At 46.4% G+C, this 23872-nt stretch overlaps 1 protein-coding gene across 7 annotated transcripts in view; it reads left to right on the top strand.

The window, feature by feature from the left end:
- Positions 1–23653, top strand: part of PKM (pyruvate kinase M1/2) — a 32222-nt gene extending 8569 nt beyond the window's left edge. For 2 of the 7 annotated variants that reach the window (XM_081129969.1, XM_081129971.1), the window contains exons 2-11: positions 2443–2609; positions 3003–3094; positions 13037–13168; positions 13645–13831; positions 14414–14684; positions 15962–16112; positions 16327–16479; positions 19587–19753; positions 22053–22234; positions 22933–23653. In XM_081129969.1, coding sequence (XP_080986095.1) covers positions 2456–2609; positions 3003–3094; positions 13037–13168; positions 13645–13831; positions 14414–14684; positions 15962–16112; positions 16327–16479; positions 19587–19753; positions 22053–22234; positions 22933–23039 — 1596 coding nt within the window. In that variant the 5' untranslated portion in view covers positions 2443–2455 and the 3' untranslated portion in view covers positions 23040–23653. Of the gene's footprint in view, positions 1–15; positions 129–2442; positions 2610–3002; positions 3095–13036; positions 13169–13644; positions 13832–14413; positions 14685–15961; positions 16113–16326; positions 16480–19586; positions 20323–22052; positions 22235–22932 lie in introns of those variants that run through there. The other 5 variants (XM_081129967.1, XM_081129968.1, XM_081129970.1 and 2 more) reach the window with 4 other exon arrangements.
- The last annotated feature ends 219 nt before the right edge of the window (positions 23654–23872 follow it).

Here is a 23872-nt window from a genome sequence, read left to right as displayed (position 1 = left end):
TCCTTGTACAGCTCCGCAGGGAAAACCTTACTCAGATCCGAGCAGTCTTTGCAAGTGGGGCCAAGGAGCCACCCTGAGCCAAATAAAGAGCATTATGTCACCGGAAGCCCAAGCCCAGGGAATACAAGGTATGACCGATAATCAGTGGCCCCAGCCAGGTCTTAGCAAAGAGATTCTAATGTCTCAGATCTAGTGAATAGCCAGCTGATGCTTTTTAAGAAGAGTGGGGTTAGTTACTCCAACCCAGTCATTCAGACCTTATTTTGTTCATGACACAGTCTTCAGTCTGGATGACTCTCCACTTGGAGGCCCCAGCAAGGCCTTTGTGTTCCAGTTGGCTCTGTGTGCCACCTGGTACTATTTCCTCAGTAATGTTCCCTTAACAGCCATACTTTCCTAAGCCTGGCTGATGTTCTGAAGGCATGAAGCCCTGCTTCAACTGTGAGTGCAAGTACAGGGGGACCTTGGCTGCCCAGGCCATCCTGTCAGGAAATCGGAAGTTCCTTGGATTTGGCATGAGGGAATAGAGGTACAACTTTGATTTTGACAAAGAGGCATTATGACACATGAAAAGGTATTCAACAGACACTGGGATATGTCCAAGTGCTAAGAGGTACAGAACCAAATAGATCGTGGAGGAGAGCGTTGGTGCTGATTTGAGGAACCTGGTAAGTATTAGGGAGTTAGGAAATATACATTGAAAGGAAGTGTGTTTGTCATGTGGAATAATTAGCCAGTATCTTATTTTTTATTTAAAAAGTTTTAGATTCCATAGTTGAGGGCTTAAGGTTTATTCACAACTGGTCACAAAGTTTCTTGGGCTTTTACTAGGCTTCTGGAAGATGGCAGAGGTGAGTTTAGTTGCATGCTATACCGGAGCCACCCCGAGAGGCCACAAAGTCAGGGATGGAAAAGAAGAAAGTGCTATATGTATGGGGGGTGGGGGTTGATTTGGAGCCCTGAGGTTGAGGAGGAGGTAGGACAGGGCTAAAGAGGGATTTGTTTCTGAGCCTAGGCTGAAGCATTTAGGCTTGAGTGTTTTAGAAGGAATAGCCCTTGGTCTGAGAACTTGAGGAAAGGGACAGCCTGTTGAGGAGTGTCAAGCTTCTGCTTGAATCCTTACTTGACAGTTCTTCAAAGCACTGGCCACAGCTTCTCACTTCTTTGTCTCAAATCAGCTGACTGGGTGAGAGTTTAGTTTAAATCAGTAATGAAGAAAAGCAAAGGTCAGGACAGTTGTCAGGATTGTAACCTGTGCTGGTTAATTACCTGGAACAAATGGTCTTTGTTACAGGGAGTGGTGTGCTTGTCAGATTTCAAATGGAAATGGGGATGGTGCATCAGAAAACCAGTTGGGGAAAAGGTTTGACAAGCACCTTTAATCTTCTCATGTTGCAAATATAGCTGTGATCATTTTAGAACTAAACCAGAGCCGTTGTGGTTATCCTTGGTTTTATGCAAATTGCTTTGCAATTCCTAAATTCCTTCTGGTAGATGTGCTTTTTAGGTATAGACTCCTGGGACAAAAGATTTTGCATTCAGGATTCTGGTGGGACTTTGCTTCGTGTCCAGGGACTTTTGTTTTTTGGGATTTTATAAAAAAACTTAAAAATATATTTTTATCTTTTTTTTTTTTTTTTCAGAGAGAGGAAGGGAGAGGGAGAGAGAGAGAAATATCGATGAGAGAGGATCATCGATTGGCTGCCTCCTGCACACCCCATACTGGGGATTGAGCCCGCCGCCACTGGCAACCTCATAATGCATGAGCCACACCAGCCAGGCCAGGCCCTGGTTTTTATTGCCCATCAGTGCGCTGGGACCTACTTGGCCTAGGGTGAGTCAAAGAATGAATTTATGTGGTGCTTTGGGTGAGTGAAAACCTAGGACTCTGGAGCTAAGAGGACTGCCTAAGTGGTGGTTGTCTTCACAACCAGGAACGTCTCTTTGGGTTTGGATGAGGATTATTAAGAGGCAATGTGGATGCCCCACTCATAGCAGATGTTTGTAGCTTTGAGACAACTTTTCATACAAAGATCTAGATTTACGGGGGTTCTAAACTAGAAGTCAGTTGTTTATGTCACTGGAAGATGGTTACAGTATTCTTTTGAGGAAGCTTCTTCACTGCATGTAAAATGATGTTTATAGGATTAACAGGAAAGCTATCAGTAGAAACTAGGCCAATGTGAGGAAGGTCTGCTTACAGTGGATGCCTGGGTAATGCAAGCATTGGATACGAGATTTTAACTTGCTCAGGGTCCTGTGAGCCTTTGCCTGACTCAAGGAATACCCACATAGCCAGAGCATGCTGGGTTCCCTGTGGCTTGTGCACAAAGCGTGCTTATTCAGTTAATGTGTAAGCAGGAAATGGCTTCCTGTGCCAAGCGGTGTATAACAACCCAGGCTTCTCAGACTGATCATGCTCTTCAATTCCCCTGGACCCAGAACTTCAGAAGCCATGTCGAAGCCCCATAGCGATGTTGGGACTGCCTTCATTCAGACCCAGCAGCTGCATGCCGCCATGGCTGACACTTTCCTGGAGCACATGTGCCGCCTGGACATTGACTCGCCGCCCATCACGGCCCGGAACACTGGCATCATCTGTACCATCGGTGAGTGAGTGTGCCCCTCCCCTAAAACAAGGCTTCATGTGAAGGGGTCTTTTCTCTTCTGAAAAGTCTAAATATAGCAAACCTAGGTGCTGAGCAATATTGTACACAGATTCTTATGGGAACTCAGATCATAGGAAGTTGCAATAATTAGTATGCTTTGTTTTCTGCTAAAGGCAAAACTTAGAAGGCATCTTCCTTAGCATGTCTCTGTAGGAGCATCTCTGAGACCTAGGAAAGATCTTTCTGACATTCTCTGTGCAACCAAGATTCTGTGGTTGGACATCTGGCTGGGCTTTGAAGAGCAAAATATCAAGAGTTCTTTAAACCTAAGCAAGTTTCAAGTGTTAATCCTTTGAATAATTAGAATTATGTTTTTAAAACTTTCTTTACTAGGCCCTGCTTCCCGGTCTGTGGAAATATTGAAGGAGATGATTAAGTCTGGAATGAATGTGGCTCGTTTGAACTTCTCTCATGGAACTCATGAGGTGAGCCTCTGGTAGACAATTTGGCCACTGGGATGGCTTGTAGGAAACAGGGTGGGGATGCAGTGTTTGTTTGTTTGTTTATTTTTAAATGTATCTTTATTGTTGAAAGTATTACAAATCTCCCCCTTTCCCCCCGTTGATCCCCTCCACCCTGTGCCCTTCCCCCCAGGCCTTCACTCCACTATTGTCTGCATCCATGGGTTATGCATATATGCATATAAATTTTTACGTTAATCTCTCCCCGCCTTCCCTCTGAGATTCCTCAGTCTGTTCCATGCTCTGTCTCTGGATCTGTTTTGTTCATTGGTATATTTTGTTCATTAGATTCCACATATGAGTAAGATCATGTGACATTTCTCTTTCTCTGACTGGCTTATTTTGCTTAGCATAATACTCTCCAGGTACCAACATGCTGTCTTAAAGGGTAAGTAAAGGGTCCTTTCTTTTTATAGCTGCATAGTATTCCATTGTGTAAAATTCTGAGAAGATGCTTGATAAGATTTCGATCTTCTTGAACTTGTAGGGACTCGTTTTGTGTCCTAAAGTGTGGTCTATCTTTAAGAATATCCCATGTGCACTTGAGGAGAATGTATATTCTGCAGCTTTGGGGTGAAATGTTCTGTAAATGTCAATTAAATCCATCTGATCTAGTGTGTCATTTAGAGTCACTGTTTCCTTGTTGATGATTTGTCTGGAAGATCTATCCATTAAAGTCAGTGGGGTGTTAAAGTCCCCTACTATGACTGTATTGCTCTTGATCTCTCCTTGAAAGTCTTCCAGAAGTTTTTTGTTTTTTTCCAGCGTGTGTGTGTCTTTTCTTCTGAGGTGGGTCTCTTATAGATAGCATATAGTTGGGGTTTTGTTTTGTTTTTTTAAATTTATCTTTATTGTTGAAAGTATTATAGGTGTCCCATTTCCCCCCCCAATTGACCCCCTCCACCTTGTTCCCACCCCCTCCCCAGACCTTCACCCTGTTATTGTGTGTGTCCATGGGTTATCATATGTGAATATAACTTCTTTGGTTAATCTTTTTCCACCCTCCACCCCCCTTCCCTCTTTCCTCTGAAATATGATCAACTGTTGCATGCATCAGTGTCTCTGGATCTATTTAGTTAGTCAGATTCTTTTGTTCATTAGCTTCTTCTTAAAGAAGACCCTTCAACATTTCATGTAGTACTGGTCTAGTGGTGATGAACTCCTTTAGCTTTTCCTTGTCTGAGAAGCTCTTTATCTGACCTTCAATTCTAAATGATAGCTTTGCTGGGAAGAGTAATCTTGGTTATAGGTCCTTGTTTTTCATCACTGAATATTTCTTGCCATTCCCTTCTGACCTGCAAGATTTCTGTTGAGAAATCAGGTGACAGTTGTATGGGTGCTCCCTTGTAGGTAACTAACTGCTTTTCTCTTGCTGCTTTTAAGATTCTCTCTTTGTCTTTAACCTTTGGCATTTTAATTATGATGTGTCTTGCTGTGGGCCTCTTTGGGTTCCTCTTGTTTGGGACTCTCTGTGCTTCCTCGACTTGTAAGTCTATTTCTTTCCCCAGGTAGGGGAGGTTTTCTGTCATTATTTTTTCAAATAGGTTTTCAATTTCTTGGTCTCTTTCTTCTCCTTCTGGCATCCTAATAATACAGATGTTGCGCCACTTGAAGTTGTCCCAGAGACTCCTTACACTACCTTCATATTTCTGGATTCTGTTTTCTCTTTCCTCTTCTGGTTGGGTATTTTTTGTTTCCTCATATTCCAAATTGCTGATTTGATTCTCAGTGTCCTCTACTGTTGATCCCCTGTAAATTATTCTTCATTTCAGTTCATGTAGACTTCATTTCTGATTAGTACTTTATTATGTCGTCGATGATCTCACTAGTTTTCTTTCCTTTTTTTTTTTTTTAATATATCTTTATTGATTTCAGAGAGAGGAAAGGAGAGGGAGAGAGAGAGAGATAGAAACCTCAAATGATGAGAGAGTCATTGATCAGCTGCAGCCCGCAACCCGGGCATGTGCCCTGACCGGGAACCGAACCCTGATCTCCTGGATCCCAGGTCGATGCTCAACCGCTGAGCCACACCCGGCCGGGCTCACTAGTTTTCTCAATAGTCTTATTAAGATCCTTGAGCATCCATATAACCATTATTCTGAACTCTATCTGTTAGCTTGCTTCGTTTTATTTCATTTAGTTCTTTTTCTGGAGATTTCTTTTGTTCTTTCCTTTGTGACATGTTTCTTTGCCTTCACATTTTGGCTGTTTCCAGGTGTTTGTCTCTATGTATTAGGTAGAGCTGCTATGTCTCCTAGAATTTGTAGAGTGTCTTTGTGTAGTAAATATTCTGTAGGGTCCAGTGGCTCAGCCTCCCCAGTCCCCTGAGCTGGGCCTTCTAGGTGCTCCCCTGTGTGGGCTGTGTGCACTGTCCTGTTGTAGTTGAGCCTTGGTTGCTGTTGGCATCCCTGGGAGGAATAGACCCCGAGGCCAGTCAGCTGTGAGGACCAGCTGCAACTACAGCCAAAGAACTGCTGTACTTGAGACACCCCTACGGAGCAGGATTTACTTCAGTGGAGCTTTGGTGTTCACCAAGTAAGCCCCTTGAGTGTGTCACTTGTGGATGTGGTAGGGTTGTAATCCATCATGGTCAAAGCTGACAACCAGGTGCATTTTCTGGGTCCTCCAAGGAGGCACAAAGTCAGCCTCTGCCAGTGCCTTGCCCAGCACCACCCAGCATGAGCTACACAGCAAACAGCAGTTGGCTGCTACTTGTGCTGGGCTTAGAGGTGTCCAGGAGAGGCCAAGTTATGAACCAATGCAGGCTGCCACTAGTGCCAGGCCTGGGGCCACTTATCAAGACGTATGGGGCATGCTGCTGCTTGTTTGAGTGATTTTAGGAAAGCCCTAAGCATGAGGTTCAAAAGACCGCTTACATAGAAAAGCCACTGGAAATGGCTCGGATGAGCTTGCAAGTAGGGAGAGGTGGGGTCTCCCGAGTCACCAGGGTGGGACCAAAGGTGTGAGTCAGGTGCTGGAGATTCAAATATGGCTCCTGCCTGCCTGCTATGTGGGGGGAGGGCTCGCCAAAGGAGCAATGGCCTCTGCCAGCTCTTCTGTCTGGAAAAAACTGCCTCTCTACCTCTTGCCCCGATTTCAGGCAAGTTAGTTCCTCCCCAAATGTCCCAGGTTCCTTTCAAGCTGCTGCCCAGCACTGGAGCTCAGAGGGAGAGCATCTGAGTAAGTTCGTGCACTAGCCTTGTAAGAGGAAAGCCTGGGACTCGCGCAGCCTCTGGGTCCCTCAGCAACAGTCCCTGCTGGTTTTTACAGCCCGAAGTTGTGGGACTTTTCTTCCCGGCACTGGAACCCTGGGCTGGGGGGCCTCTTGTGGGGCTGGGATCCCTCAGTCCTCCGGGAAACCTCCACTGCTAAGATAATCTTCCCAGTTTTAATCTGCAGCACCTGAGTATGGGACTGAGGCTGTCTCTGTGATTCCGTCCCAGTCCACTTGCGTCTCTGCTCTTCCTACCAGTCTCGTTGCTTCTTCAGTTCCCTGGTCGTAGGAATTCTGTTCAGCTAGACTTCAGGAGGTTCTTAGTGGTGGTGGTTCTGTATTTTAGTTGTAATTTTGATGTGGTTGTGGGAGGGAGTGGGTACAGTGGTCACCTGTGCTGCCATCTTGTTTGAGACCCTGGGTCTTGTTTTCTTATCCATTCGGCTACCCTGTGTCATTCAATTGGGTTATTTAATCCATTTATATTTAAGGTTATTTTTTGATAGCTACTTACCTATTGCCATTTTATCTCTATATGCCTATGTTTCTCGTTCTGTCTATTGCAACTTATTATAGCAGTCTCTTTAACATTTCTTGCAGTGCTGGTTTGGTGGTGATAAACTCCTTTAGCCTTTCTTTTGTCTGGAAAGCTCATTATTTCACCCTCCTTGCTGGATAGAGTACTCTTGGTTTCAAAACCTTGTTTTGCATTACCTTGAATACTTCATGCCATTCCCTTCTAGCGTGTAGAGTTTCTGATGAGAAATCAGTTGACAGCCTTATGGGAGCGCCTTTGTAGGTAACAGATTGCCTTTCTCTTGCTGCCTTTAAGATTCTCTCTTTGTCTTGAATTGTTGGCATTTTAATTATGTTGTGTCTGGGCATGGGCCTCTTTGGATTCTTCTTGCTTGGGACTCTCTGTACCTCCTGAATTTGTGTTACTTTTTCCTTTACCAGGTTAGGGAGGTTTTCTGACATTATTTCTTCAAATAGGTTCTCTAACCCTTGCTTACTTTCTTGATCTTCTGGCATTCCTATGATGTAAATATTGTTACATTGTTCCACAGCTCCCTTAAACTGTCCTCCTATTTTTAAATTGTTTTTTCTTTTTGGTTCTCTCATTGAGTAATTTTTTACTACCTGGTCTTCTAATTCACTGATCTGATCCTCAGCTTCCCCTAATCTGCTGTTCATTCCTTCCAATTTTTTTTATTTTTACTATGCCATTCTTAATTTCCTTCATAGTTTCTATATTTTTTCATACTGTTGAGCATCTTTATGATCAATATTCTGAACTCTGTATCTGATAGACTGCTTATCTCCATTTCATTTAACTCTTCTTGTGGAGAATTCTTTTGTTCTTTCATTTGAGACTTTTTTTTTTGGTTTTGTCTTCCCATTTACACTGCCTGTTTGGATTTCTTTCTATGTATTAGGTAGATCTGCTAGGATTCCTAGTCTTTTGGATGGTCTCTGGTGCAGGCCAATGTCAGGTGCTGTTTGTGACTTGCCTTGAGTACCCTTTTTGAACTTTTCACACTCCACAGCTTCTGATTGCCTCTACTGGGGCTGGGTGTGTTTGGACAAGACTGAGATGTGCACCAAGGTCTGCTTTTTCAAGCCCTGGCTCCAGAAGCAAATCAGCCAAAGACTCAAAGCACCCAGAGGCTGTTATTTAGTCTCTTAATGAGCCTCAGCCTGTAGAAGCTCCACAGGGTGGAGCTGGAGGTTTTCCAACAGGGTGGAACAGTTGCTTCCCCCCAAGCAAAAAACTGCTTGGAAGGAAAATGTCTGCCTGAGAAAGATCATATGGGGGGATGGCTCAACACTGGGGTTCAAATGGGTGCCCTCTGAGATCTGTTACCCCAGCCAGCTGCCCGCGATTTTCCTCACACTGCTCTAGTCCATTCTGACTTCCCTCTGCTGTAGGTGAGTGGCTGCACAGGAAAGTTTGTGCACTGGCCCTTTAAGAGGGTGCCTTCATTTCCAGCCATCTCTCCCTTGCAGACAGAAACCCTGTGCTTTTTACAGTCAGATGTTATGTGAGTACCTTTCTCAGTTCTGGTGCTCTGGGCTGAGGACCCAGCTTGGGGTTTAGACCCCAGAGTTCTCAGTGGGATATAAAAGCTGAGATATCCCTCTGGACCTTCAGCTGCTGCCCATGGGAACCTAGCCAGCCCTCTTGTGCCTCCTCACTTCCTACCAGTCTCTATGTGGTCTCCACTTTAGATCTTTGGTTATGAGGGTGCTCACCAGCTAGTCTTCGGTTGATTATTCAGGATGGTTTTTCTGTATTTTAGTTTTAACTCCAGTTTGGTCCTGGGAGAGTGTCATTGTAGCTTCCACTCAGTCCACCGCCATCTTGGAATCTCTTGCATTGTTTATTTAGCAATGGGACCAGGCAAGAACGAGTCTGGGGTTACAGCCAGTGGGAAGGTGGCCTTCACAAGCCTATCCCTACTCTCCTTTCCCCTTCTACCATCTCAACTGGCGACATCTCCTTAAAGACTTTCTCTGTCATTGGCCATGGTTCTCCCACACACCTGGACTACCATTAGTCCTCACAAAGGAAAGTGGAAAGGTTCTACTGGAAACCTCTCTCAGCCATTAGGTGCCCTGGCCATAGGGCTAGACACTCCCACCCAGCGTTTCTGTAATGGCTCATAATGCAGTGACAAACCAAAAGGTCACCCTGCAGATTGATTCTGGCCTAGTTTAGAACCAAGATAATGGGGCAGGTCCTGGAAAAGGGTTTCCACTATTGCAAATTAAGAACTAAGTCTGGTGTACTAACACTGTCTGGCATTTAATACCCCACTTCATCAGTATTGTGTTCCCAGCCTCTTCCTTTTTAGGGGTTCTAATACATTAAGATAAAACTAAGTCAAAACACTTTCCCAGGAGCCTAGTAGGATTGTATTAGTGTTGGGGCTGTTTATGAGCTGACTTGACCTGTGGAAGCTGACCTTACCCAGGGACCAAGTGGCAGCTATTGGGAAGTCCTCCATTCCTGCTGCTTTTCCTAAGATCAGAACAAGCTCCTTTTGAGGGGTATAGGGCCTCCCTGAGGCACAGTGCCTTTTAAATGCCTTCAGGCTTGCCTGGCCAGTGTGGCTTAGTGAATTGAGCATCATCTCTGTCAGGGCACATGCCCAGGTTGCAGGCTCCATCCCCAGTAGGGGGTGTGCTGGAGGCAGCCCATCGATGTTTCTGTCTCTCCCTTTCCTTTCCCCTTTCTCTCTAAAAAATAAAAATAAAAGCCTTCGGGCTCAACCATAGGCCCTGGGATTTCACACTGACATTGATAAGGAGTAAGGGATGAGGCGAACTTTCTCCACTCTTCACTTCTGTATTTCCTGTTCAGAGTAAAGGAAATGCTGCCCTGTAAAGGCATGGGGCGAGGGGTTGCCCTCTGGCATTTGGAAGTTGGTGTTGAGTTTAGACTAAAAATAAAGCCTCAGGAAGAGCAATCTAGGAGGTGATTTTCTCCTCTCTGGAAACATGAGACCATTTATCAGGTTCTGTAACCTGTTTCCATAAACAGCCTATGGCCTGGCAGGTGGCTGGCCTCCAAATGTCATAGGGGCCTAACTAAGTTAAGAAGACCTGTGCTCAGCAGGCACCTCAGGCAGGTTAAGACACGCCATGACATTCTGTAATTTTCCAAAGGTGGGGTCCTCTGCAGGAGTCACCAGGAATTACTACAAGTATTAGCTCAAAAAGAGAGCTAAAGACTTCAGTGAAGATGGGTTCACTATGGATCCTTGCTGCTGGATCAGGGATTCAGGGTCTCCTGTGTGCAGGGGAAGCAGCAGAAATAGATTTTAAGAAATTGACCTTTAACTAGGCTTGATATAGCCTCTTGCATCCAGTAAAATAAAACCATACAGCCCTGAAATGGCAAGGGCAAGTGCTGTCTGCTGCACCTGTTGGAGTGGGGCTGGCTCAGGGATTTGGGTGTTGTTGGGTTTTTGTTAACTGCATTAGGCATTTGGAGATAATCTGTTCTTTAACTCTTATTTACAGATTAGAATTGGAATTGAAAGAAAAACCCCACAAAAACCCAAATCTCTCGTGTGGGTTTATTTTAGGTTTTTGACCAGGATGAGGTTTTCCCTGGGATCTGGGTTTTGGAAGCTGATGTGAAATTGCTCTAGTATTATATAATGTAAACAAGTTATGGTTTGACCATGCTTCATGGCTCTTGACTAGCAGCTGGGGCTCTTAACATTTTAAATACTCTTCTAAACAGAACATTGAAATTGCTTCTTCTCCCTCACTCTGACAGAGGAATATTCCTTGCGTGCATTTGACCTCTTCACAGATTTAGCACGGTATCTCTAACCCCCACTTTGATCAGTTCACACAGGCAAGATGTGTTTTTACTGAACGTGTGGTCCCATAATGCCATGTTGGCCAGAAATACTGACTTAACCAACCTAAATTTAAAACTTTCCACAAGGACAGCATTGAGTGGTGGAATGCATTACCACTTGGTAACGTCCAACAAAACCACAGCCATAGTGGAAGACTTCAGTACACCTCCCAGAAATATACCAAAACATGACAGCATAGTGGATTTGAGGAATGTAATACCTAATGATGTAATTGATATGTGTATATGATTTTGTCTCCAAGACATAAATGCATGTTTATTTAAAATCCTAATGTTTAAAAAACATATTAAGCTACTAAAAAGCAAGTTTCATAAAGTAGAAATTATATAAGTCACATTCTCTGACTTATCTTTTTATGAAAATTGAGAACAAAGGCTAGTATAGTAATCAGAAAACTTGTAAACTTAAATGCCTTATTAGAAAGCAAGAGTCTGAAAGTAAATTAAATAAATACATATTTAATACAAAACACTAGGGGGGAAAACTGAAATAACTTTAAAAGGGTGAAGGAAAGGAATTGATTTAAAAGCATAGTTTAATGAACTAGAAAATAAATTTGACAAGTGGAGCCAAGAGCTGATTCTTTCGGCTAAAAAAAAAAAAAAAAAAGTAAAAACCAGTAGAGCGGAAACCCCTGGAAAGCCTGGTCAAGGCTGAGGATGCGCAGAAAAGGGACTATTTCCTGTTGACATGAAATTGAATATTTTCCACGAAGTATAAGATATTAATAAACGAGCAGTCTTGAGAAAATGAAAAAATGACTAAGATCTACCTCTGCTCAGAACACCAGGCTCAAATGATTTTGATGGTTGAATTGTGTCTTTCCATCAGGAATAGTTAAATCCTTTGTTATTCTGTTCCAGTGCCTAGAGAAGTGTAGAAATCTTACCAATATGTTCTTTAAAACCCTGATACTGAGATGAGACAAGGACAGTGCCAAAACCAGACAGGTTAGTACTCTAGACCAATCTCACTTAGAAAGATGCGGAAAACATAAATAAAATTTAACAGTCCAAATTCAGTAGTGCATTAAAGTCATGACCCAAGACCAAGTAAATTTTATTCTAGACACACAGTTCACATTGGGATTAATAAGATGGTGATAATAGTAGGTAACATTCATTCAGTAATTACTTTGTGCTCATTTCTTTCTAAGTATTTCATGTATTCCCTTACTCCTCACATCAACTTTGAAGAAAAGGTATTTGACAGTATTCAACACCCATTCCTTTAAACTATTTCTATATTCTATTCTGTACTATTTTATCGCAAGCCAGCAACAGAAAGAAATTTTCATAACTTACAGTGTGGACTCAACCTCCAAAAAAGCCAGTGGTCCTCATTATAGAGTATGCCTGAATTAGAAGATAAAGATTTTCAGACACAAGCTTTAGGCAACACCATGCTTGGCCATTAAGCTCTAGTTCAACTCCTCTCTGGCCTCCTACTTGCAGGTGCTACTTGCTCTCCTGGACAGTAGTGGTTAAAGGACAAGGCCTGCAAAGTGCTGAATTGGTTGCCTCTGTTATCAGCAATGTCATATTGATTACACTATTTAAGAACTTTGGACATCTTAGCTTTGAGTCAAACAGTAACGGCAAGTGGAAAAAGAGGAAGGGCTTAAGAAAGAAGATTGAAGTTAGGATTTGTTGCAAGTGAGAAATAAAAAAGCAAAGGGCAGAGAAAGGCATATTCCCAACTTTCCCTATTCCACTTCCATCTCTAATCAGACTCTAGAAAGTGATTGTGAAAATAGGCCTGCATGATCTTAGGAATAGGCCACCATTTATATAGCTCAGGCCACTGTTAGCCTAAGTAAATAACTTTGAGTTTGAATTGTAGCTGGAATCAATAGAGGAAAAGCTGAGAATTACCAAATCTATTCAGCACCTGGCACTGATCGACAGACCAGTATTATCCAAACACAAGCCTGGGCCTTTTATTCCTGTTGTCTGCTTTATTTGATGAGTTCTGAGGAAAAGAGAACCACTGAGGGGACACAGGCTTCTTTATGTTGACACGTGGTTATACCCATGCCTTTAATGGTTTTTGGTGGCAATACTCTGAAAAGTTTCTAAGATTTGCCCTCAGAGTGAGTGAGTGCTGTGGTAGAAGTGAGTGGAAGCCAAGGAGGAAATAAGCAGGAAGGTTGCTCAGTGCATGAATGGTTCTGAGACTAGGTGATAATGGGGGGGTCTAGAACATCCACGGGTCTTTCCTAAGTGATCAGCTTCCGCTCTGGCGCTAGATCCTAGTGTGTGGGAGGACACTTATCACTTTCCCTCTTTTCCCCAGTACCATGCAGAGACTATCAAGAACGTGCGCACAGCTACTGAAAGCTTTGCTTCTGATCCCATCCTCTACCGTCCAGTTGCTGTGGCCCTGGACACTAAAGGACCTGAGATCCGAACTGGGCTCATCAAGGGCGTGAGTATCCTGGAGAAAAGCGAGAGGGAAGGTGAAGGAGTTGGGGGCCCAGAGAGGTCCTCAGCTATCTCTGCCCTGCTGGAAGCCACATTCTTCAGAGTTTAGGTGTATAAATGAAGGTTTTATTCATCAGTGTAAAAATGTTGATTTAATCTACTTGGCTAAGGAACAATACCAAAAAGGAATCTTTTTTACTCTAAAAAACTACTTCCAAATCTCTACCTTTAGGGAGCAATTTGTCTCTTTTCCCCTATCATTAAATAGCATAACTAGAATATTGTAGGTTTTTCTGGGGTTATTTCCTTGAAATAAACTAAGTTAGACAATATGATTATTTATTCCCCAAGGAAAAAGCTTTATTGTTATTTCTACCGGAGATCTGAGCATTGTTCCCTGGAGGAAAGCGTTTCTTTCCCTGCCAGGAGGGCTGCCTGGCCTCTGAAGTTTGGACTGGTGATTTACTCTCTTGTCTGCAGAGCGGCACCGCAGAGGTGGAGCTGAAGAAAGGGGCCACTCTCAAGATCACTCTGGATAATGCCTACATGGAAAAGTGTGATGAAAACACCCTGTGGCTGGACTACAAGAACATTTGCAAGGTGGTGGAAGTGGGCAGCAAGATCTACGTGGATGATGGACTTATTTCTCTGAAGGTGAAGGAGAAAGGTATGTCTAAAACAGGCTCCCATCTCTAAATTTCCACAAGGAAGAGAGGTAGCTTATTTGACTGGCAGCAAGATTGAGTCTGTATTCTCAGGAATTCCCTTTATAGCCCCTTATCTTCAGAAACAGAGTTGGGTCCTGCTTAATCATGCTCTTGGGGAATATATGAGAAGATTTCTTTTTATGCATCCTCACTACTTTGAGCTTTCTGCTTCCTCTGTCCCTCAATGTAATATGTACAAGACTCCAGTGTGTCTGGGAATGATAGCTCATATTTGAGTGCCAGGCACTATTCTAAGCATTTTACATGATAATTTGTTTAAATTTTAAAATAGTCTTATGAGGAGATATTATTCCTGTTTAACAGGTAAGGAAACTGAGGCACAGAGAGGCTAATTGACTTGCCCAAGGTTATAGTCAATGGAATTGGGATTTGAACTCTGGCAGTATGGCTCCACTGCCCGTGATGTACTGCTTTCCAGTTCACTGTACTGGGGATAGAGACAGCAGCTTTTCGTTTCTTCCCTTCCTGTTGAGGACACTGCTTCCGTTGCCCTGCATCCTCATCTACTCCATTTCACACAGGTGCTGACTTCCTATTGACAGAGGTGGAGAATGGTGGCTCTTTGGGCAGCAAGAAGGGTGTGAATCTCCCTGGGGCTGCAGTGGACCTGCCTGCTGTGTCAGAAAAGGACATCCAGGATCTGAAGTTTGGGGTAGAGCAGGATGTAGATATGGTGTTCGCGTCTTTCATTCGCAAGGCATCTGATGTCCATGAAGTCAGGAAGGTCCTGGGAGAAAAAGGAAAGAACATCAAGATAATCAGCAAAATTGAAAATCATGAAGGAGTTCGCAGGTAAGTGCCCCATCGTCTGTCCCCGCCTCCTTCCACCCCAGCCCTGCTCTCTGAAGAGCCAGGTTTACCCTGTGAGTACCTGGCTGCCTGTGCATCAGAATTTAGACTCCTGAACTTGTTCCAGACCCAGCGAACCAGAATATCCAAAGGGGAGGAGAGGAAGGCATTGGTACAGTATTTTTTAAAAAGCTTTCTAGGTGATTTGGATGCCAGCATCTTGACATGGTTCCAGAGACCCAGGTACTGGCCTTGGAGAGGACAGTGTCACTGTTCACAGGGTCAGAAGTCGTGCTATATGCCTAATCAGGAGCACTACCTGTGTTTGCTGGAATGAGGGGACTACCAATAGGGAAGGCAGCAGGCTTTTAGGAAGGGGCCATGTGGAAGCTCAGGGCCTGGTGTTGGTGCTAAAGGTCGTAGCTTCCTAGTCTTCATTTAGAAAGCAGCTGGCTGGATGATGGGCTAGCTCTGGCATGGTATCAGCCCTTTTAGGCTTAGATTGTCCCAGCTCAGCTCCCCACCTCCCCGGTGCTCACCAGCTAGAGCTAAATGATTGTGGCCAGCTTCGTGACATCTGTTATTCCTTGGTTTCCTACTAAAAACACAACTCAGTGCAGCTAAAACCCTAGACCTCACGTGGATTGGGCGTGTGCTGGTGGAAGGTGGAAGGAGCAGCCTACTCACTGTTGTGGCCTTGCCGTCCTTGGTTTTATGTAAATGTCCTTTGTATTAGGCAGTTTGGGGGTCCTCCCTCTGCCATTCAAATAAGCCAGCTGACCTTGGCCCCAGGCCAGGCAGAGCTGTATGTCCTCTTTCCCTCAGCAAGTTGGAGGGGCCGCCTCAAGGAGCAGCCCTCAGGTGTCCTTGGATGGAAGACGCCATGGACCTTTGTGTTGGGAGCTATAAGCAGGTCTTAGGTTTCCTTTCTGCCTTGGAAGTGTTGACTGGATGGAGATGGCAGAGAGACTTCATGAGGCCTCATAAAATGCGGATAGAGAAGAAATGAGCCTGTGGGACTTGAGAGCAAATCTTGCCCCCTCCCGTGTCCCCAGTGAAGTATCCATTCTAGTGTTGAAGAAACTCAGCAGGCTGAACTGTTGGGCTACTCTGGGGGAATGAGGTAGCTGGAATGCCCTCCCACCTCCATGCATCCATGGTGACATCATGGATGGCCGTTCTGCAAGGACAGCTAAGTCAGAGAATCCCAGTAAAAGTTCCTTTGCATCACCATACTGGTGGCCCCTGTTATACATAATCTCTCTCTACCTTTCCATCAGGTTTGATGAGATACTGGAAGCCAGTGATGGGATCATGGTGGCTCGTGGTGATCTAGGCATTGAGATTCCTGCAGAGAAGGTCTTCCTTGCTCAAAAGATGATGATCGGACGGTGCAACCGAGCTGGGAAGCCTGTCATCTGTGCCACACAGGCATGTGCCTCTTCTCACTACACATGCTTGCACTGATGTCTTCCATGGACCCTTCCCTGCATCACAAACACATACACACATATGTCCCCTTCCCCCTGTGCACCTACACAAAGTCATACTGTGTGTACGTACACTATCCAGGGAGTCAGCTTGCAGTCATTCATCTCTGAAGACAGCCCAGGCCACGTCTCACTAATGCTCTGTCTCCTCCCAGATGCTGGAGAGCATGATCAAGAAGCCCCGTCCCACCCGGGCTGAGGGCAGTGATGTGGCCAATGCAGTCCTGGATGGAGCTGACTGCATCATGCTGTCTGGAGAGACAGCCAAAGGGGACTACCCCCTGGAGGCTGTCCGCATGCAACACCTGGTGAGTTCTTAGGGCCTGCCAGTCTCCCAGGCTTGGTTTTGGGCTTGGGCTGGGGTGGAGGCAGCCCTGGTACCAGAGCCATACCTTTTAGGCTTATGCACCGACATCTTTTATTATCCTTCAAATCACAGTAAGAGTGAGTGGGGGTGCTGGGGGGGGCATGTCTTTTGTTTTTTTCTCTTCTGCCTTCCCTGCCCATAGCCCCCTTTCTATTTCCTTCTGTTCTGGAGATGTTCTCCTTCATAAGACGTAACCCAATCACTTTGACTCCTTCCCTTGGCTCAAGTACCAGGATACTTGTACCTCTTCCTTTGGACAGCCCAGAGGACCTGAGTACCTCTGCCCTATTCTAAGGCCTCCTGCGCCTAGCCATCCTCTTTGTTTGGCTTCCATTTTGATTCCCCACCTGTCCTACAGATAGGTGCCTCCCCCACAGGGCCTCTGGGTCTGCACTAGAGGCTGTTGTCCACACTGAGTTGACTGTGAACTTGCTTTGCATGGTGCCTGCAGCTGGACGTGCTGTGCTGAGCTGTTGCACTCGCCCCAGACTAAAATGTGGGGTTTAAGTGAAAGGTGACAGGTTTACAAATAGAGACAGGTGGAAAGATTGCTGGTTCTGGAGGTGACTTTTCTTTTTCCCCCCAGGGAGCTAACTAGGTTTTCGAGGCTCTTCTGCTCCGCCATGTCCCACTGCCCGGCTGTTTCTTACAGCTTGACACTCGGATCCTCTGCCCTCTCCGCTCCTGCTCTAGAACTTACTGAAGAGTTAACATAGGGATCTCAGCTATCAGGGTTACTCATGCCTGAGAAAATGAGTGCTACAAATTAACTTGCCCACAATAGTCCTAGGTCAGTGTTTATAATGTGTAGCTCAGCGAACTTGCATCTTATCCTGAAATGGTTTTTCTTTAACCTTCCTACTCCCTTTCAGTCAACAAAGGGCCCCATGCCCTTTGTGTGACACCTTTCCTGCATTCCCTCAAACTTAAAACAACCCCCAAAAAATAACCTCTGGACTAGGTATCTTCCTTTTCTCCTATGTTTTCTGTGTGTCCAGTTATTAGGCTTAACTAGCTTCTAGAGAAGACATGTCATTTATAATTTAATTCCTTTTCAATGGTGAACTGAGATGTCTTAACTAAAGTTGTCTTCTGGGCTGTCTTCAGCATCCTTTGTGGATTTCCCCATGATGAAATCCTATCCCTGTGAAATCTGTACCCTGGCCCTGGCGGGTGGGCCACCCATTTGTGAGATAAGCTTGCTGTTCTGATGTTCGGGTACCCTGAGCCATTATCAGGATCGCCCCAGTGCTGGGAAGGTGCTTTCTCTCTCCTAGGAAACAGTGGGCCTTGAACCAGTCACCTCTAGAGTGGCTGCTGGTGTGTTTATGGGTCTCTCCACACATCTCCTCTCTAATTGCGTTGCTTAGAGGTGTAGTCTCAGAGGTGGAAGAGTGACCTGATTCACTAAACCATGAAACATGTAGTGACTTTAATGTGTCTTTGGGCAAATCACATAACCTCTCAAGGCCTTATCTGTAAAGTGAATTAGCTGGAATATATTTAATTACAGGCTTAGCATTAAATATTCACTGCAGTTATTAAATGCCTCATAAGTCCCTTTGTAGATTGGTGTAATAATCTTCATAACCTCTGTGAGATATAGAAGTCATCCCAATTTATAGATGAGGGTTACATGATAATAAAGCCTGAGCTTGAACCCACATCTGACTTCACAGCCAGTGTTCTTTCCTGCAACATAGCACTCTCTCACAGGAGATAAGGCCAGGCCGCTACATGGCGAGGCTTGTACTGGGGTCAGACACTAAGAATCAGGCTCTAGGCTCTCACTTCCATGTCTGTTTTTTCCAGACCCCAATTTTCCTATAACAGATGGACACCTTAGAGAGAACTGCAGGGCTTGGATTAAATGGCCCTGCTCAAAAGATAAGTTATGGGGTCTGGGCCAGGTGGTGCTGGCCTCTCCTTTCCATGTCCCTAGTTAACACTGGCTGACAGCTTCTCTTAACTGTTAACTGCTTTCTCCTGTGTCTAACCGATGCAGTGAATGACCTGTAACTAAGGGCTAGGCAGTACCAGGTATGGTTCTGTTTCTGTTTCTGTTCCTGTCCCCTGTCCTATGGGCTGCATGCATTCCATTCTTGCAGAGAGACAACCTTTAACCTAGTAGATCCTGCCACACATCTGCTTATACTGTCAAATTAATGAGATGATATTACTGATTCTTTCCTTACCCATTATTCTCTTAAGATGCTGGTGATTGCATTATAATCCTCTAAAGCTTAAATTTTCTTTCCAGTTCTTAGTGTTATCTGAGCAGGTGGTCTATAAATAACTCAGTGGCTTTCTCATGACTTTTAATCATTAGATTTTAATCAGATGTCTTATTCAACTTGCCTGCGTGCTTCCACAGGCATCTGTCTCCACATGGCTGTTCAATGTATCCTCACAAGTTCGCCAGTTTTTCACCCTCCTGCTTAGAGCACAGTTAAGCCGCATGGCTTTGGCTTTGTTTGACCCCAGCTTTCCAGCACTGCTCAGTGCGTTTCCATGGCAGGCCATTGGAAAGGCTCGTAGCACCCCTGTGCTCGATGCCAAGCCAAGCGCTCCATGTGTGCGTGGAAGCTGGGTAGGAAGCCCTGGGGAACTAGACAGCCATGTGAAGAGGGAGGGCCTGTTTCTTCCTGTAAACTGTGTCATGAGGCAGCGTGGTCAAGTCCTGCCAGTGAGTGGCATGGGCCCAACCTGGGCATGTTTCCATGCTAAGGTATTAGAACCTGCCACCGTATTGTCTCCCTCCACCACCACAGCCAATCAAAAATTCCTTCCAGAATGGAAGAACCAATTTCCCCTTTAATGGAGGGGAAGCAGCAACAGTTGAGGCTGGAAATTCTCCACATATCCCTGAGCAGGCTTGTATCACTCTGCCTCTTTGCATCTGCCTGAAAGACAGATTTAGCCAATTAACCTAAGGTTACCTTCTCTTCTGATTAATTCCCCGTTCTGTCTTTCCCTGTTGTTGTTGTCTCGTTTTTTTCCCCTCCTTCGTCCCTCTTCCTTGCCTCCCCTCCCCCCTAAACCTTACAGATAGCTCGTGAGGCTGAGGCAGCCATGTTCCACCGCAAGCTGTTTGAAGAACTTGTGCGAGCCTCAAGTCACTCCACAGACCTCATGGAAGCCATGGCCATGGGCAGCGTGGAGGCTTCTTATAAGTGTTTAGCAGCAGCTTTGATAGTTCTGACGGAGTCTGGCAGGTAGGGCCCTACAGGCAGGTAACTCTGTAGGATAACCAGCCTCTTGCTCCAGCTGCTCTAGAAAACAGCCAGGGCCCAGCCCTGCACCCGAGGCCTGGACTCAGAGCCTCTTTTTTCATCTGCAGGAAGCTAGTCAAGGGAGCTCAGGCCAGGGCAAAACCAGAGGGTCTTTCGCTCAGTAGGCACAGGTGGTGTCACAGACACTTGGTGAAGAGTGGTTCCTGTGAATCTTGATCTTGGTCAGCTCAGAACCTGCAGTGATTGCGTTCCTCTTGGCCTTTGCACCCAGGGACGTGTTCCTCACCAGCTGTCTGTGCGACTTTTCCCCTCCTCCCATTGTGACACACCTCTGACAAAGCTCTGTCCCCATCTCGTTCCTCTGGACGGATGTTGCTCCCCTAGATTGCCCGTGAGGCAGAGGCCGCCATCTACCACTTGCAATTATTTGAGGAACTCCGCCGCCTGGCGCCCATTACCAGCGACCCCACAGAAGCTGCCGCCGTGGGCGCCGTGGAGGCCTCCTTCAAGTGCTGCAGTGGGGCCATAATCGTCCTCACCAAGTCTGGCAGGTAGGAGGTGGCAGCAGCTCCCTGGGAATGCCCTGCTCAGTGACACCTTTCCTTGGGGTTCCTGGGAGCAGTGCATTGAACGATGTTCAGATGGCACTTAGCCAAGGTAAGACCCTGCTGCCTGCCACCTGGACCCTGTAGGGAAGGAGCTCCCTCAGCCCCCAGGCCAGCATCTGGGAATGAGCAGAGCCCATTCCCTGGCTCAAAGGACTCCAGGCAGCACTCGAAAGGCATGGGGAACCATTTGGATCCAAAGCAAGTTTACACCATCAAGACTTCACCGTGTAACTACAGATAGACAGATTACAATTGATGACTTGGTATTTAAAATCTGGTTTTCTAAAATAGTAAAAGACCACCAGCTTTGCTTATTTCAGTTACTGTGTCCTCTTTAAAAGTTCAGTTTGGAAAACTAGTGCTATTCACTAACATGCTCTTTGGTTGGTGCATGGGTCCCTCTCTATCTTTGAACTCCGGAGACAAGTGATTTCTGGCCCAGGAAAGGTCACCATGTTGTCATGCAGCCAAGCTGAGGCCTGTGTTTGGCCACGGACTTGGGATCCCTTCCTAGTCCTAGACATTGAGTTATCATCTTTCATTCCCCCAGTCTTGGGGTGTGCTCCTCATCCCTGCCCACAGGCAGCTGGGTTTCCTGGAAGAGGAGCAGACAGGCAATCCCCAGCACTGAGGAGCCCCAGGGGACGCTGCCTAAACACATGAGATCTGTGCAGATTCCCTCAGCAGAGGGCTTAGGATAAACAGCTCCAGCCATTGAGGTTGACCTTTATGAAAAGGTCGAACCTTTGCTATCTGGCTATTTTTAGCTCCTGTCTTCTTGGATTTCACTCTCAGCCCATCCTGATTTCAGCAATTGCTTCCCTCTGAAAAAGTCTTGTATAGGCCAGGCCTTAAGCAGGGCATTCTCTGCTATAACATGGTTTAGGTTTCCTTGATACCTGTTGAATGGTCTCATAGCTTGCCTTCTGGGGCCTAGTCCTTCTGCATGCTCTTCCCCAACACATCTGCAACTGCAGGTATACAGGAAATACCCAGCACTGGGGCTTCAGAGGGGCCCCTGCCTTCCAGAGGAACCTGCACAGGCAGAGCGTCCCACACCAGCAATTTCAGCTCCTGATCTTGCCCTCACTTACTCAGGTTTGACTCGATCTCTAGAGCTCAGTTGCTGGGACTGTTTCAGGGACCTGGAGGCCGTGTACGATAGGGGGAAGATAGGAGGGAAGGTGGCTTGGGTTGTAGATTTCTGGGGGGTTGGTAGGCTCTGTTCCTGTTCTTTGCAGCTATCAAGAGTCAAGTGCTATTCACATGCTGCTTGGCTTGTAGGAGTTACTGGCATCTAGAGAAATGGGTGCTGGTGAGCTTGAGCCAGAGCTGCCTTCCTGTGCCAGAATGGAAAAATTTGGAGGGGGCATTCTGCCAGCTGTGGGCCATGTGGGGAAAGTGGGTGAGACTGACCATGCTGGGTCAGTAGGATCCTGGGGCCCTCGCCTGTGGGGAGGGGTGGAGGGCAAAACAGGTCACACAGCTATGAAGAGGAGTTATGTGCCATGGGAGGCAGTTCCCAGGTCCTACAGGGGGCCCAGGAAGTAGATGTTGAAATGGCCAGAGCCTCAGGCTGGCATATTGAATTGAATTAGAGGGTGAGGGGGCTTCCTGGGAGGCTTTTGGGACAGTTTAATAGTCTCTTCTACCTGTTCTTCATCTCCTCTCAGGTCTGCTCACCAGGTGGCCAGGTACCGCCCCCGTGCTCCCATCATTGCTGTGACCCGTAATCACCAGACAGCTCGCCAGGCCCACCTGTACCGTGGCATCTTCCCTGTGGTGTGTAAGGACCCAGTGCAGGAGGCCTGGGCTGAGGACGTGGACCTCCGGGTGAACTTGGCCATGAATGTTGGTGCGTGACTGGGAGCAAGGGCTAGAGCCTGGGTTGGGGGTGCTTGCACACTGCTCTCTCTGGGATGCTATGGAAAGGGGAACATGCAGACCTTAGGGTGTAAGAGTCCTGGCCGCTCTCATTGGGAACGTTCTCTTTGATTTCCTCCATTCCCTTCCCTGAAGTCCTGGGCTGAGCCCAGTAAGGAAGAGGGGCCTTTGAGTTGTGGGGCTGAGCAGCCATTTGTTTCGTCACTTTTCAAGTCTAGGGCCCAAAGCCAAAGGATCCTGGATAATCAGGATTGTCCATTCTTTGGCATCTGCTCATTAGTGACGTGTTTTATTTCCTTTTTAATAAAATGGCCAGAGCTCCTGCACTGTGGGGTGGCCCACACACAGATTATGGACTGATGTGGCCTTTGTGCCTATGTAAGTGTAGGATGCCATGGGATAAGCGGGAGCAGCTAGCTCTGACTTTGGGCAAGGCTCTCCACCCTCCAGAGTATAAAATGATATCCAAAGGTCTCTGCCAACTCTGCCATCTGAGTGATAAGGAAATCTCAGGACTGCCTCATCCCCTTTGCCTGGGCTGTGAAGCTGGGTCCACCTTGTGGTGTAAAGAAGTAATAGCCAGCCTTGCTTGCTGTCTCTGGCTGTGGGGCAATGTCTCATACCTGCCTGACTTGGTATTTACTCACCCACTCTGTTCTCTTCCTTCAGGTAAGGCCCGAGGCTTCTTCAAGAAGGGAGACGTGGTCATTGTGCTGACTGGGTGGCGTCCTGGCTCTGGCTTCACCAACACCATGCGTGTAGTGCCTGTGCCCTGATGGGCCCCAGAGCCCCTCCTCCAGCCCTTGTCCCATCCCTTTCTCCCAACCCATCCATTAGGCCAGCAATGCTTGTAGTGCTCACTTGGGGTTGTAGTGTGGCACTGGTGGACTGGGACACCAGGGAGGAAGATTAAGGCCTCTGTAAAACATTGCTATCTTTAAGATCCTGCTCAGGTGAGGTACCCCAGAGCCAGGCTGCCCATCTTATGGCCCCACCCAAGCAAGAGGCAGGGGTACAGGACTGGAGGCTCCAGAGCTTAACTTAGAAAGCAACAGCTCCTGCTTCACCTTTGTGCACTCCGTTCAGTTCCTGTAGAAATGGAAACTCTTAGAACTCCCAAGCCTGGCCTGGGGTTAGCAGATAGCCAGCTAGAGAGGGCAGTGGTTCTAGTTTCAGCAGACTCTGGCCCTGGCCTTCACTTGCTTCTCAAACCCTCTCAGCCCCCACTCCCATCTTGTTGTGCACTGTGCATCTCTGTTCTTGCACTCCACTCAGCTGTAACTGCAGACAAACACTCCACCCTCCACCTTCATTTTCCCCACTACTGCAGCCGCCTCCAGGCCTGTTGCTATAGACCTACCTGTATGTCAATAAACAGCAGCTGAAGCACCTGTTGCCTCTTTTTTCTGAAGGGGGTGGGGGGAGAGGTGATCCCTGCCCTCTGAGTAAGATGAAAATGGCATGAACCTCAAGGCTTCTGGTGGGGCTCCCAAACAGCTCAGGCCATCTGTCATCCTGTCCATCTCCACAGTACAAAGATTCTGAGAAAGCAGTATCTGACTTACTTGCATAGGTTGCCCCCTTCTGCACTCCAAGGAGGTGTAGCAGC

This window comes from Miniopterus schreibersii (assembly GCF_964146895.1).
Source record: "Miniopterus schreibersii genome assembly, chromosome: 1".
Taxonomy (NCBI): domain Eukaryota; kingdom Metazoa; phylum Chordata; class Mammalia; order Chiroptera; family Miniopteridae; genus Miniopterus; species Miniopterus schreibersii.
The sequence above is the reverse complement of the archived record's forward strand: the minus strand, read 5'-3'. Positions and strand labels throughout refer to the sequence as shown.